Source organism: Hippichthys cyanospilos, chromosome 13 (genome assembly GCF_059441005.1).
Source record: "Hippichthys cyanospilos isolate Australia breed blue-spotted pipefish chromosome 13, RoL_Hcya_1.0, whole genome shotgun sequence".
In the NCBI taxonomy this organism is placed as follows: domain Eukaryota; kingdom Metazoa; phylum Chordata; class Actinopteri; order Syngnathiformes; family Syngnathidae; genus Hippichthys; species Hippichthys cyanospilos.
This window is the reverse complement of record NC_142381.1, coordinates 1,413,936-1,430,000: the sequence shown is the minus strand read 5'-3', so window position 1 is coordinate 1,430,000 and position 16,065 is coordinate 1,413,936. Positions and strand designations below refer to the sequence as shown.

The following is a 16,065-nucleotide window of genomic DNA, read 5'->3' as shown; positions in this document are numbered from 1 at the left end:
ATTCACAAAAGTGCTCAGCAAAAACTATAATTACTATGACTACTACCAAAGGCAATGTTTAGTAATATCATTTTAATATTGTTTAATAAAAACAGTTTTAAGACCCTATGATTAACCCATGAAAATGCTCCACAAAATAGAAAATTGCTCCTCAAATTAAGTCAATGATTCACAAAACTGCTCAGCAAAGAAACACTACGACAACAATTCCGAGTACTCGTACAACTAAAAACGCTCCTCCTTCCTTCCTTCCTTCCTTGGGTCAAGTTGCGCTGGCCCCACCCACCTTCCGCCTCCGCCTACCGTTGCCCTTTCACTGGCAGGTGAAGGACACGAGAGTAGCGAGCGGATCTTCTGGCCGTGTGATCTCCTCGAGTGGCGTCCCCAGACACCCGCCCTTGCATGGAAGCAGCAATTGATGTGAAAATCTGACTAGAGCATTCGAATGCACATCCTTCCGCATGGCGACTTTCAAATCCTTCAGGTGGAAATGGTTCAGGAGTTTATCTGATTTTCATCCAAGATTACTTAGAACCGGGATCTTTTTAAAAGTGATACTTAGAACCGGGATCTTTTTAAAAGTGAGAGCTACTTCTTTGAGATCTTCCTAGAACATGGCAACGTTCCATCACTAGTAAGCTATTTGCAGAAGAGTCCCGGGGCCCCTGACGTAGATGCTCCACAAATGTTCAAAACAGGGTTGCTGGATATTCCTTGTGTTCCTCGACCGGTACAAGTAAAAGTATTCCGTCTTTAGAAACCAAACTACTCGCTGATTTTCCTTAAATTGCAGGACATTAATGGACATTTTCCATCACGATTTGACAAACATCTCGCGAAACATCTTGCTTTCGTGGGTTTGAATGTCTGGATTCTTGTTGCTATCTTGCTGAGACAAAATGGACACAACAGTGGACAAAAATAAATAAGCTGGCCCTCAGAAGCATATAGCAGCATAAACATGCTTTTGTGAACACGCATTTCAATATTTACCTGGTTTGAATGTCTGGACTGTTAAAAAATGAGCTAACTTTGCTATCTTACTGGGACCAAATGGAGACAAAAGTGGACACAAATGAATAAGCTGGCCCTCAGAAGCATATAGCAGCATAAACATGCTTTAGTGAATACGCAGTCCAATAATTACCTGGTTTGAATGTCTGGACTCTGTTAAAAAACGTAAAACCGAGTTAACTTTGCTATCTTGCTGAGACGAAATGGACGCAAGAGTGGACACAAATGAATAAGCTGGCTTTTCTCTAATGGCACAATACGCATTTTCAAAGCTCTTCTGGGCTGCTACAAAGATAGTCCATATTCATCAATTGTAGATTTTTTTTTTTCATTAGCCCAGACATCCCCCCCTTCCCCACCCCCTCCCCCTTCATCCAGTATATTAGCAGATCTCAGTATGTCCGCTGGTCTTGTGAAGAGGGATGAGAAGGAGCTGGAGGGAGAGGAAATAAAGGTCTGACGAGTTTTGGCAAGGAGACGATGGAGGCTGAGACAGATGGCATGAAGTCTGCGGCACTCTGGCGTGGCTCGCCTGGTGCTAAAATCCGCCTCTCTCACATTCCAACAAATCCGACCAGGAGGCTGGGGAGTCTGTCACACCACGCCGATGGACCCCCCCCCGACCCCCTCCCACCTACACCCCACTTATTTCATTCACCCCGATATATATGTACGCGTGGACCTGCGGGGATTCATGCCAACCCCCCAATGTGAAAAACAGGGGCTCGCTTGAGCGTCGTGACCTTTGGCGTTTTGCAAAAACTGGGACGGATCGCGAGAGAACAATCGGGTCCAAGGAAGCTAAGAAGCTTTTTCGTTTTTTTTTTTCTTGCTTGGACAACCCCGATCCCAGCAAACGGTTATCCGAGACTCCCCGTAGGGCCTCGAAATCCAAAGTGGACAGTAAGTGTAACTGTGATTACACTTGCTCGCGCAAAAACCAACAACTGGATCACGGGCTCGGCGCGACATCTCCAAATATCACACCCGGGTTTTTTTCTTCCTATTTTGAAGCCTTTCCTCCAGTAAGAACAATCTCATTTGTTTTCGCTCTCCCTTTTCTGCGTCTCTCTCTCTCCCCACGCCGTCTTTCCGCTGCCCGCCTTCTGTTTGTTCTAATGAATGACTTTGGAAATGAGGTGCCGCTGCGAGCGGGTCACATGGGGCCTCGCCATCACATTACTGTTAATGATAATAAAAAGAACAATCTGCGCTAAAGCTTTGCGAGGAGATCTTTCGTGTCTTCTTCGCTCCGCATAGGCGAGGAATATTTTTATCCAAATTGATGTCGACGCAATTAAAATGCACCATAAATATGTATTTTTTTTCTTTTTTTTGCTGCTGTGATGAAAGGTTTACAGCAGCGTGCCATCTGGGTTGCAAAGTACCCCACCGAGCATCGCATCAGGCACGCGGGAGAACACAATGCGGCTACGTACATGGGATATACCCCCCGGTAACGTTTCAAGTGCATACCAAGAACATCCGTGGAAACTTTGTGACATGTTGACGGGACTTCAACATGGGCGTCGTATGGGAAGGAGCGCTTATAACCATTAGTAGCCTTCACACTGAGTTTTGGCCTCGTACCGTTGTTTTCAAGGCATTCGAATCCACGTGGGATACGATTTTCAAATCGAACCGCTTTATTTTGTGTGTTTTATCCAATATTGTGGGGGGGGGGTGCTCAATGCGTCGACGAAAGACAGTGCACTACACGAGGGGAAAAAAAATACCCCAAAAAAATCGTTTTCATTTCATGTATTTCGTTGTATTTATGACCCCCCCCCAAAAAAAACAACAAAAAACAAAACAAAAACCCAACAACTGTATTATCCCTCTTTTTCACCGACCATTAAATGCGTCTATCATGCCTGGGTCTATCATGCCTATTTCCCCAAATATAAGACAGACTTTTTCTCCCAAAAATGAAGACCAAAAAGAGTCTTAAAAACTGCAACAATGTACACAAATTACATCAATTGAATCAATCACCGAATCACGAATGCGATTATTTCAATGCAAAACGTGAATTAGATTTCTGCATGTGCTAGCAAACAACTTTTGCAAGGCACAAACGAACCTGCTAGGAAGCATACAAGGCAGCACTATACAACATGCTAACATTAGCTAGCGTGTTATCCACAGTCACAAGTTGGATCAAACTAATTTGGTGCATATTATCATCAATGACAACAATTTTACGAAGAAAGTAGAACTTACAGACACTCGTGGGCCAGTGACTCAGCTTCCTCACTACAAAACGTAATACCAACTGCGGCCAGAGGCAGCGCCGAAAACCTCTGCGGTAAATTGGACACTTTAAATTGTCCTTAAGTGAGATTGGCTGCGTGAATGGTCGTTTGTCTCTACGTGCCCTTCGATTGGCCGGCAACCAGTTCAGGACGTGTCCCGCCTACCGCCCTTGTGAAGATAAGCAGCTCTTAGAAAACGGATGGATTAAAAAAAAGGCCATTCGTGTCATGCATGACTTGTTACGCTAGTTTATTTTGAAGCACGGGCTGGCCTCCTCACAACGTTTGGCCGTTTTACTGTAACGCAGCACATTGACGGGCAGCCCGTGCGGCCCCTGACCGAAACTCCTGGCCAGGAGTGACAGCGTGAGAGACAGCTCGCCAGATTTGAAGCTATCGACTCTTGAAAACGCTCAGCTAATCAGAACGATTCAGGCCTGCTTCAATTTTTAGCCGGCTTGTTTAAATCCGTTCTGACATTGACAAGTCAAGCTCCGCTGTTCTGGCCGTCCTTTCCTACATGGCGGGACGGGCGGGAGTCAATTTGGACGGCTTCTGGCAGCCCGGGCCAACGGGGCAGGGGACGGGCGGGCTCGCTGATCGGGCGCCAGGCTGCTGCCGGCCGCGGCCGCCAAAGTCAAAGGGCGGCTCAAGGTCATCTAATTTGCATATGCTGGAAAGAGATGTGTTACAAGGATTATCAAGCAGAATAAGAAACTTGGTGAACTTGGTGATACCGATGGAACAAAACTAAATGTCAAACTTTAGGTCAATCCAAGCAGAGGTTTGGAAGCTACAACCTGCAACCTATAGACACGTTTTTATTTTAAAGGGGCGTGGCCAACTTCTTTTGAATCCTTTTGTCTCCGGAACTACAAGAACAATCTTTCCAAAACAGCTACTAACAAATCGGAAATCATGTAAACGATTCTCCATCGGTCATCGAACGCCCCAGTTTTCTCCGTCCAAGTTCTTCAGGGCCTCTGGATTGGTCCCGTGGGTCTTCATCTGTTAAACTTGCTCTGATTTGGGGTGTCGCAGCATTTCTAATTGCTGTAGCATTTGGTTTTCAGATATCGGCGTCCCCTGGCAAATTAAAAGCGCCATCCCGCTACTTTCCTGCCCGGGAAATTGCTTAATAAATGAGCAGGTCCCCGCTTTGCGCTGATGATCACAATTGCAACAAAATTGCTCACCTAGGGGAAGAAGCGCCACATTGTGCTCATCACGTGCCGCTCAGAAAAAGGGGGGGGGGGGGGGGGTAATTGTCGGAAACTCTCACTTGACTGGTGGGCCGGGGGAACGAGTGGTGGGATGGGGTGGGGGCACGGAGAGGGTCACGCCACACCAGCTCCATAAGATGATTGTTCACACACCAACACGCCAAATCAGGAGCGTCGCACATGGAGATGATTGTCTCCTGTCAGGTCGCTTTTTTTTTCTTTCCTATCCAGCCACGGCGACCTCATCCTGGGAAATTGAGCAATTTCTGATTGGAAACAGCGCCGGTAATTAGAGCACTTATTATTTGTAACCACTTGGCATTGCATTAGTATGCAAAGCTGGCAGTCAGCTTATCTTGGGGAAAACGTTTGTTTCCTTAATTGCCCTCTTAGGACAAAAGTGAAGGGGTGGGGGTCGGAATGGGGTGAGGGGGGGGCGACAATGCTGCAGGAAGAATGGTGCGTTCGGGGAAACACGGGGGTTAAACTGCAGTAATAGGCCGCACACGTGGGCACGCATATGAGCAAACACACTTTGCAAAGGGCGACAAAAGGCACAACACACACACACACACACACACACACACACACACGTCCAGACACAAGTTGCACTGAGACTATTCAGCACTGTCTGCTTTTAATGACCCCGCCTTGCACTTCAAATGAAGAATTCATCAGGCGCTGATGCAATACTTGAATTTTTACCAAGCTTGCTAAGCCAAAAAAATGATTAATCTTAAAATCCTTGCCCCCCCCCCAAAAAAAAAAATGTCATCCTTTCTTGAACTTCAAGTAACTTTTATTACATGCCACTTTTAAACACAAGTTTGGTTAAAAATAATCGAATCATGGACTGAATTTACCCTGACCAACCGTCTGGGTCATGTTTTTTCTGTAAAAATTGTTTTGTTTTGTATAAAACAATCCCAATATTTGGGTCCAGCAGCCTCCAGCAACTGGGTCAATTTTGATCCAACTGTTGAAGAGTGTTTCCTTGTGTTTGTTTATTTTGAGCCAGCTGTTTTCGAGTGTTCCCCAATGTTTTGCTGAGAGCTTTTAAATATGTCGATCTTAAAGTTGGACGAGTAAAAAAAAAAAAATCATCCACACTTTAAAAACAGATGGGACAGAAATAACATAATTTGGGTTAAATTAGAGCAATCCACTAAGGTTGATCTTACCCAACTTTCTATTTTGTACAATGTGACATAATTTGGGGGTTAAATGAAGAAACCCAAAAGTGGGGTCACTCAGTTTTTGACCCAATGTAGTTTGTTCTGTGGTTCTTCATTGGGCCAAATGAATTCTTTTTTTTTTCTTTTAATCTGTGCCAAAAATACATGTACACATAAACCTAACTGATTATAATTTTCTTAATTGACATGTCGTCTGCCACTGTCTCTGATTGGCTGTTGGTGTCCCCACAAACATCAAATCAGATGTTCAGTCAGCTGATTTTCTCAGATCATTGATTGACTTCCAGTTCAAACCAGTAAATTTACCAAATACAACAAAAAGTTTTTTTTTTTTTTTTTTTTAATTGGACTCAAATTCTTTAGGATCGAATTGTCGTTAGCGTCAGCTTTGCTGCAGTTGAATTGACTTGAACTGAAAAGCCAAACCGATAAAGACGAAAACTCACCCATATGTTATCCACCCCCCCCCCCCCCCCACAATAAATTAAGATTTGCCTTTGAAAATTCAATTAGTTGTGTATTTTTATTTATTCATGGGTGACTCGGGAGGCCTGCGCGCACACTTTGAAGTACTTTTGGAATGATTTGGATTCTTTCTGTATTTTTGGATAGGGAGCGAGGAGCTCATCTCCTATAGGACAGGTAGAAAAAAGCACCCGGGGGGGATTTTGTGCAATTGAAGCTTTTTAGGATATACAAAGACATTTTTTTTAGACCCATCTGTGCGTATGAAATATGAAAGATGTGCTCTTGTTAACACTTGCAAGGGAGGATGGCTGTGAACAAGCACATCTCGTTTTTTCACACTTTGACAAAGTTGAGCTCTCGCGCGTGAGCCTTTTATTTTCTTGCATTTTCTTTCTTTTTTTTTTGGCCGCTTCCCATTAGAGACAATTAGCCCCCCGGCCTAATTTGTGGCCCCGTCGAGGTGATGTTATTTTGGAGTGCGTCTATCTGGTGGCAAAGTCTTAATGGAAAATGAGAAGAAGCCGACCCAGCGCGCCATCTTCTCCTCTTTGAATTCCACATGAAATGTCTCCTTCAAACGTGTTCGCCATCGCCGACGCTCAAAGTCAACAGATAACGGTGAAAAAAAAAATGACAAAACAATATTTGCGACCCCCTCCAAGATTTGTTTGTTTTTTTCTCCCCTCCCCATTATAATTAATCCTGCATGAACCGGCCTGCGGGCATTTATGTAACGCGAATGTGTCAATGAAGATAACGCTTTAATTTTTATTCAAGTCTTAATGGACTGTCACCTGCGTGTTACGTGGCTAATTATACAAATATTAACAATTTAGGCTTAGAAGATAAGAATAAATAACATTAGTTTAGCGTGCACGTGAAATGTGGAAATATAATGAGATGCTGAATGACCATAACATTTTCTCTCTCTCGCTCTCTCTCTCTCTCTCTCTCTCTCTCTCTCTTTATGATATATATATATATATATATATATATATATATATATATATATATATATATATATATATATATATATATATATATATATATATATATATATATATATATCATGCTCATTTTGAAAGGTTTATGATTTGTTTAGTGGCTCACAAGTGAACTGCATCATTACTGGGACTATTATGCATGTCTGATTCTGAGTGTCAATCAACACTAAATATTATTGTTTATTCGTCAAAGAATCGTTCCCCCCCCCCCCCCCCCCCCCCCCCCACATTTGACTAAAATCGATTGTACAAAGTGTGCCTCTGAAAGTGTACGGGCCTTTTAATCCATTCATTTTTTTACCCCTTAGGCGCTAACCATACTTTTTTTCAGGAAAAGTCATTTTAATCCATGCAAATAAATTTTAGGAGCTGACTCTAAATAAAATTTTCATTGTGGCCCTTAAAAGACAAAATATTTGAATTAATTGATTAATGCGTTTAATTGTGCTTATTTAAAACGAAATTGGGGTACAATTCAATTGAAAGTTTCAACAATGAATTAAATGAGTCAATAAGCCAAATTAAATTAGAAGACACGCTCGTATTTTCCTCACTTATGGATTCAATTTACACAAATTCGTCTCCAATTTACTTACTATTAATTTATATAATTTATTACCCATTTTGGAAGCGATCGGCTCCTCAGTTTTACTTTCTCGACAATCAATAAATGGCGCAGGTGTGACATGATCATCTCTACATTTTTTCTTGGAATCAAAAAGTCGTATTAGATTGAGAAAATTTAACGAGGGGGTGTCAAAATTACAACAGGTATCATTTTTAATTTCCTGGGGCAAAACAAATGACGCCCCGAGTGCAATAAATTGCTGTAGTTGATCTTGAATCCATTCAGATTGCTCATGATGCGTTCAAGGCCTGCAGTGAACTCACAATTCTGTGCCAGTGTATACACAGTACAACCAACACAAAAGACCCACCCAGGTGCACGCGGGCCGCCCCCACCTCCGGCGCTCCAGAATCCACACTTTTCCCAGCTCCTTTGAACGCAACAAACATCTCAATTTCCAACATTTCAGGAATGTTCACCTAATGTTCACAATTACTGATCTTTTGATGGCGATTTTCTGTCATTTCCTGAGCATTAATTTAAATAAAAGAACGGACATATGTCTTTTTTTTTTTAATAAATACAATGAAAACGGCAGTAAAGCCCGATACTAAAAGTAAGTTTAAATGACAACAACAATAATGATTATAATAATTGTAATAATGATAACAATTGTAATAATGATAACAAAACGAGTAATAATATTATAAGGTTTGTATGGATTTGACTGCATCAAAATAATTACAGCAACGTGAAAGATGCCTTTTTTAATATATTTAGCCTATCAAACAAAATTCCTCACAGACTTCGTCTTTTTTTTACGTTTTAAAATCGTTTTGGATTCAACCAGCAGAACACACCATAAAATTCAATCCGGTAATTGTTTTAAGTTCAGTTTCGTAATTACTTATTTTTAATTTTCTTACTTTTTAAACCAATTTGGAGAGCCTGTTGTGTTTGCAAATAAATGTCGTGAAACGAGAACAAATTAAAGATTATTTGACGCCCCCCGCCCCGCCCCCCCAATAAGCTTCTCTTTGACTTCCCAGCCTGCGAAAATGTGGAAACTGCGAGGCCCCCCCCCCCCCCCCCGCTTATCTCCTAATAATGACTTTCATTAAAGTCCCAGATTTGCGCTTTATTTGCCATCGAGCTCTTTGACTTCATCCCGGTCGGAATATGTGCTTCACTTTTTGCATAATTTCATTTTTTATACCTTAGAGGTGGGGGGCTGGGGTAATTACTTTGTTGCAGGCAGGTAAATTGAAATCTAATATTTAATCCTCCTTAAATCCGATCTTTTTGACGCCGCGGCGGGTTGAGCTATTTGTCAGGTGTGTGTGCGTGCGTGCGTGCTTGTGCACGTGTGTGTTCTGTCGTACTCATCGGCAGAAAACAAGATTATTACAAGAGTTTGATCAGCCGGCGTTTTTTTCATAGAACGTAGCAATATTACGTCTTGCTACGAGAAATGTAGGGGTTTGAAATCAATTTAAAAAATAGGAAAAAAAAGATCTATGATCTTTCAGTGGGTGGCGAGTGAGCCAAAAAATATTCTGAAACCCGGAAATAAACCATCGCTACATTACGTGAATGATAAAATTACTTAGAAAATAATTCTTTTCGACTTGATTAGTTAAAATGGCTTCTCACACAAGATAATGATCATATACATTCTTTAGAGTTTAAAAAGATATGCACCCTTGTTTCTTATTCAGCCTACTAAATCTCCCAGCTTCATTTTCCAAAATCAAAACATAATTTAGTTGAACTTCAAAATTTGTGGTTTAATTTGGCGTTCGCTCAGTCCCCTCCCCCCTTTCTGAAAAAATTGGGATAGTCCGCAAGTCACGTGGCCCACCGGAAGTGGTGTCATTCATATCCTTTGCTAGCGGAGAGAGGAACGGATGAATGTTCAACTCAAGTAAATTGTCAATGTATTTAATCTACTGGAATGTTTAAAATCTCCGTCGCTACCTAAATGAGTTTTTATGATTGTATTTGGTCAGTTTTGGACTATTCTTCTTGTTATTATTTGCATAAATACTGACCGGATATGTTGTGTACACGCTATTAGCATAACCAACATGTAGCTATAATTCAGCCGGTTGCAAGTATTTGAAATTTCCTGAACCCTTTAATTAATATCCCATGGCTCTCAGTGACAAAATTAATCAAAGTACTGGGAACAAATTGTTTCGCTGTATCCATTTTGTTGTATTGCCAAGTGTTTGAACGAAATAAGAGCACCTGAATCCCGATACTGCATATCATTTACTTAGAACGTAAATTACGATTTTAAAAGACGTATAAATATTGCTAAATTATATTATTTTTGGTTTCCAAATTATTTTCTTTTAACCGACTAAATATCCCGTAAAATTAGTTGGATCTCGAATGGAAACTTCGTGAGGTAGGTCTACTACGAATGGACGAATCCAGATACCATGTATCGGTATCCGAGCCGATACCAGCATTATTTTTTTTCACACCGCAACCAGTATCGTCTTGCCAGATCTAGAAGTATAGAAAATTGACCTTAATGCCTTTCAGTCATAAGGAAAATAGTTGAAAACGAGCCTCATAAATACTGTATGCACCATTTGTTTATTTGCCCATAAAATGAAGAAAACGAATCATTTTTATTGATACCTGCATTTCCTTTATTGTATCTCAGTCTTAACAAAACACTTCCATTTATTCTCCCGTTCAGATTCCATTACGCCACTATTTAATGAATATTTCACTTTTTTTTGTGCGTGTTTGTCTTGTCACATCGCGGCATGAATCCAGTGGCCTTGCGTCTCCCAAAAACAAAAATGGCAGTCAGGAGCAATGAAAGGAGGCGTCTCTGGCAGCTCCTCGTGTCTTCAGTCACTTTTGCGGGTGTGCGCCGGCTGGTTGGGTGACAGGCACGAGCGCAGGCAGGTAAGCATGCTAAAAATCACTTCACTGGAGACCTCACATCAAAGTGCAAGCAAACCTCATATTGATTGAGCTTTCAAGCTTGGAATAAAAAAAAAAAAAAAAAGACATCAGAGCTGCTAAAATGTGACTGTCATGTTTTTCACACTTGGCTGAACAACCGAGTCAAAAAAAAAAAACTATTGGGTGCTGAGCGCACAATGACACACATGCCGAAGACTACATGGCGTCTTTGTCTTACGGGGAGCCTCAAAGTCCGATTAGATTGAGCGACATGCGAGTTTGTCAAAAATAAAATGATCGACAGCGCTTTGGTGGCGCCGCAATGCGTCGGGACTTCTCAGGAGCACCGGCGCTGTCACCAAATCCGACGGAGATCTGCCACTTGACGGGACTCGCGCTGATCAATTTCTAAACTGACAACTGCATTCTGAAGTGATGGCACTGCTTGATTTTTTTTTGGGGGGGGGGGCAAAAAAGTACCGGTCGTTTGGGTTTGTAGTGTAATTTACAAGACAATACTTGGTAACATGCAGAAAAGTCCCGAAAACGATAAAAGTGATTTTCAAATTGGAGTCTGAATAAGAGCGAAAACAAAGCCTCATGAAGCACTTTTAATATTTTCTTGCGCCTCAAGATGGCAGTCTTGGTTATGAGACCATTGAGAATTTAATAGGTTCTCCTGGCACCTTTATTTTTAAACCCAGGAACGCCGTCTTGCGGTGTTTAAAAACGAAAAATTGCAGTTCTCTTGTTTGCCGGCGTCGCCAGCATTCTAGACGCATAATTTTTTCCAGGGATGCATACTTTTAAAACAACGTGCGTCCGCTAGACGCAACATTTACTTGTAGGTGTGTGCTTTAAAAAAACGAAAAAAAAAATGCAAAAGAATAGGGATTGTCGTTTCCTACGATTTAAATCGATTTCAAATGTCACCATATCAATATTTAAATACAAAAGAGATAGATAGACTTCTTGTCCACGTCGGTTCTTTTTGTTTTGTTTTTTTATTTGCTATCCTCTCCCGCACTACGTCGGAGGTGTGCTGTGCAATGACGCCACCCGATGACGCAGCCCGTTCTGGAAAGTCATGCATGGCGCTCTACGCAGAATAACAAAGAATGGAGAAAATTCAATTGCCCCGTCCTAATTGAAAACAGTCTTCTCGCATTTTGCAAACTAGTGCGATCTCGTGATGATATATGTGCGTGTGTGTGTATATCTAATGTGTATTGATAATCTATTGCAAGAGACAATAAGGAGCATACGTACGAATCCTTTTCCCCAGTCCGAGTTCGGCCATATGCCGCCGAGTTGTTCAGCATCCATTGCAGGCGTGTTTTATGTTTGTTACGCGAAAGCCGACACTGGCCACTTTTGCCCTTCAAAGTCGCCTCCTGTTGTGCGTTGTGATCACAATAGTGTCAATCTGGTACCTTCAAAGCGTCATCTCCGTTTGCGGCGCTTGAGTGGCAGCCCGGTCCGCGTCTCCCGCTTGCAACTTTGAAGGCAGCTCGCAAAACAGCTGTGCCGATTGTGAACAAAAATGAAAAACAAAAATCAGTTGTATTCATTTCGGGTACACCTGAAACTATATCTAGCTACAAAGTATACATTTAAGATAATGTTTACACATTTCTCACCTCTCCGGTATAAAAATAAAAAAATCCAATCCTTCTACATTTTAAAATGTTTACTTAAGATCGCACCAAACAAGCTGTACTCCAAAGTAAAAAAAAAAAGCAAAATGATTTACCTTGCTAAATATAATTCAGTTAAAGAAACAAATTTGGGCGACAATTGAGACCATGGCCAACGCCTTCTGGAACAGCTGACATTTATTTGGGCTTGAAATATTGTGGTTGCACAAGTGTGCAGTAAAAATGCATTTCTTGCAGTAAATAAATAATACTGCCATTTTGAAGAATCTTTATTTCATTTACGGCCATTGCCAGCTCTAGATGTCAAAGATCAATTTGCACTGTGCTGTCAAACCTAAATGATTTTCACATTTGCAAATAGGCTTATCTGGCCATTTATGTATTTATTTTTCCCCCTGAATATTTGGTTCCAACACAAACTATGATTTGAACTGTTCATAATACATCCCAAGTTGTCAGCACACACCTGTCATTATTTCAACTGCCTCTAATTAACGCCAATAACAGTTTTACGGTTCTAGAAATCATTTCCTGACTTTTGCTGCTTCCCGTATGATTCGTGCTAACAATGACAATTTTAAAGTTCATTATTCGATCAACACTCATTTGGCACCATTTAAGGGGCTTCCGATTGAACCCGAAAAACATTCAACTTTTCCATGACTTTTGCTGATCTTTATTGCGCTTGATGAAAACTTTGTGGTCAAAACGACTCCAAACTGAGCTGTTCATCGTTCCCCGTTTGGTTTGGCATTTCCTGACATTTTTATGCTTCCTACCAGCCAGAAGTCTTAATGCGTTATGCTGACGATGACAATTTTGAATAGCTTTTGAAAATTGAAAGTCCTTCAATTTGTCAGCGCTCAATTCACACCTTTTAATGTGCCTATTATCGACCCCAATTGTTGGAGCAGGCTTTCCCTAGGCATTTCTCTGCTTCCTGAAAGTCTTGCGGTAATGATGAAGGCGAATTTGAACTATCATAATTTCCTCCATTTTACCAGGCCCCTTGTCAAGTGCTACCGAGTAACCCCCAACATATTTTTTCTGTTCTTTTTGGGCTTTCCTGCCATTTTTTTCTGATTCTTAGCCCGAAAGCTTTCGTCTGTCACAGTGTGTGCTTTGGAACGGTTCATAATTCGCTTTAAAGACCCCAGTTCCAACTAAAGAAAAAGATCCTCAAAGCATGATGCTGCCGCCGCAATTCTTTAACGTCGTATTGTTTTAATGATTCAAAGCTTTGAGTTTGCACCAAACCTGTGAAATTATGTCTAACAAGTTTATTCTCTGGTATTTTAGTCCCTAACAGGTTTTGCCTGATGTGTTTGAAAAATGTTGTCAGAGTCTCATAAAGAGGGAGGGGATACTGGCATTTGAACAGGGGGGTGTAGACTTTTTCTACTCAGCGTGTGAAAAATATTTGTCTCAGAAGTAGATACTCCAGCCTCTGATAGTTATATAATGCAGCATTTCTTGTTGCCCTAGCAACCACAAGATCTTATAAATGAAAGGAAAAGGGAGTGAATTATGTTAAATGAAAGTTAAACAATTATTTAAACCTTTTTTCCACGAGTTAGTTCGCCAAAATCAGTTTGTGCATTCTCAAAACGCAGCAAGCAGGAAACGCATTTTTTTAACATGGTCATTGTGTAAACAGATTGAACTCTTCCGTTGAGTGGGAAAAAAAAAAAAAAAACAACCTTGTATCCGCAACTGCTAAAAACGTTTGCCCGTGAACTGTCCAAAGTCAAACCCTCTGAAGCTTGCGACAAAAAGTCCATTTTTAGTTACCTGAAATGGAATTTGCACGGATGGAATGTGGCTTTTTTTGTGGTTGAAACAGCTTGAAATCTTCCGTTTGTGAGTTAAAAAAAAGTCCTTGTGAAGTCCATTTTTCTTGTCTTGACCGCAAGCCTCGAGTTACGTGTCATTAAAATAGGCCCTTGAATGTCGTGAGGAGATTCGCCCCTCCACGCATGAATCCCCTTTGAATGCGCAGTTTGGTTGACGATGTAACCTAATTTGCTTTTTCGTTTGCTCTTCCGGTGCCGCGCCATCTTGCAGCTCAAGCGACGGGCCCACGCAACAAGCATCCATCCATCATCCTACCCGGTCATTCATAAGTGAGTGGAAATGTGTTACTTGGTCTTTAGTGTTTATACTTATTTTTCACCAAGCAATTAAAAAAAAAAAAAGAACAGAATACTCAATATTTCATTACATTTTTTTGTGGGCTATCTGACTACAAAAAAAACAACATTCTAGATAGCTACATCCCTCCAAATGTGGAATCATAAAAGAAGTCCTTACCAATGGCTGGTTCTGTTCGAAAAAGCCCCCCAAAACAACCTTACATATGGAAAAAACTGTTAAAAAAACTTTTTTTTTCCCTAGATACCTTAGGATCGCTTTTGAGTGGTGTGTTTTTTGATCACGTGTTAAAATCAACAAAGCGTGACCATTTTAAGTGTGCGCTAAAGAAATCAATCGAGATCTGCTGTTTGGTCCATGGAATCGTATTAATAAAAATGTCGCCCTTTTTCTCAGTGAAATGTTGTCCCGGGCCAGGGTGTTTTGCATGTTTTGTCCCGCAAACGGTCGGCGATACGAGCTTAGCCGAGGCGTGGGCAAAAGAAAAGCCCGGCGTGGTCCTTAACAAAGCCCGGTTTGAAGCCGTGCCAAGTGATTGGAAATAATAGAGTGACAATAATCAGATGAAAAGAGAGGCAATCTCAATAAAGTTTTGTCATTCAAGCATTCAAGGCTCAATCATATCAGAGTTGTTTTGCATAACTAAGAGAGCCCGCTTCTAATCCTCAAAGGCTGCGGGGGCGACTTGGCTTTGCACTGTAGTCATTCAAGGTCACAACCCGGTAGGAAATATGGGCTGCCATAGCAACGCAAAGATGGCCTCTGAAGGCTTAGCATAATTCGGCCCTAATAGAAAAATAACAGCGGCAAATCCCGTCCTTAGCCAGCGCGCTGCTTTGACCCGGGCCGGCTCCCACCTGTGAAGCGCCTCGTCACCAAACCCCGCCGCCCGGATGAAACGCGGCCCACCTCTGGATGGGGATGGGCGCCCTTAAGCCTCCGCCGCCGCCAAATTCTTTCCTCCCTCTCTGAAGCCGGAATCAGCCCTGCCGAGCTCGGGCTTTTTTTTTTTTTTTTTTGAAGGCGGACAACATGAGCTGCCAAGAGAATCGTGCTCTCCACTTTGAAGTGCTTGAGCCACATTCTGAGAAGGAGAACTTTGGTGGAGGAAATTGGCTTCTGTGGGATAAGATCTCAGCGCGCTTCCCCCCCCTTTTTTTTTTTTTTTTTGGTCCAATGTGGCCTAGATGAGTGGCGTGTCACAGTGGGAGCCCACGTGGCTCCAAACCTGCCCGCTAACCGTGCCCTTCCCCTCTTGATCGCATCAACCCCCCCCAGCATTGTTGCCAGGTACCACGTCGACCACTGCGACTTGCATCCCCGGTGCTGAGAATAAATTAGGGCGCTCTGGAGTGGGAGGCATGTTAGCACGCCGTCCGCTTGTTAGCATCAGCGCAGGAGCCGCGTAGGGCGCCATGATGCCGCCGTGGCGATATCTGGCTGCGATCAAAGGCTGGGAGGAATCATTACTGTCAGAGGCGGCCATGGAAAGCCAATCAGTCCTGCGTGGTGCTACCCTGGGCTGTATCGTTGATGTTGCTCACGCGGAAATGATAAGGAAGAGTTTGCATGATGCAATGCTTGACTGCCTGACTCAGCC

The 16,065-nt window shown here is 42.1% G+C and overlaps 1 protein-coding gene and 1 long non-coding RNA gene across 5 annotated transcripts in view; one reads left to right on the top strand and one right to left on the bottom strand.

Moving 5' to 3' along the window:
* LOC148413369 (uncharacterized) overlaps positions 1-16,065 on the top strand; it is a 156,641-nt gene that overhangs the window by 86,869 nt on the left and 53,707 nt on the right. For 2 of the 3 annotated variants that reach the window (XM_088431772.1, XM_088431771.1), the window contains exons 3-4: positions 10,522-10,656; positions 14,379-14,437. In XM_088431772.1, coding sequence (XP_088287898.1) covers positions 10,564-10,656; positions 14,379-14,437 — 152 coding nt within the window. In that variant the 5' untranslated portion in view covers positions 10,522-10,563. Of the gene's footprint in view, positions 1-9,602; positions 9,653-10,521; positions 10,657-14,378; positions 14,438-16,065 lie in introns of those variants that run through there. The other variant, XR_015867638.1, reaches the window with a different exon arrangement.
* The window catches only part of LOC148413370 (uncharacterized), a 32,508-nt gene that overhangs the window by 631 nt on the left and 15,812 nt on the right, over positions 1-16,065 (bottom strand). The window contains exon 3 of one of the 2 annotated variants that reach the window (XR_015867640.1): positions 11,926-12,178. This is a non-coding gene — a long non-coding RNA (uncharacterized LOC148413370). Of the gene's footprint in view, positions 1-10,386; positions 12,179-16,065 lie in introns of those variants that run through there. The other variant, XR_015867639.1, reaches the window with a different exon arrangement.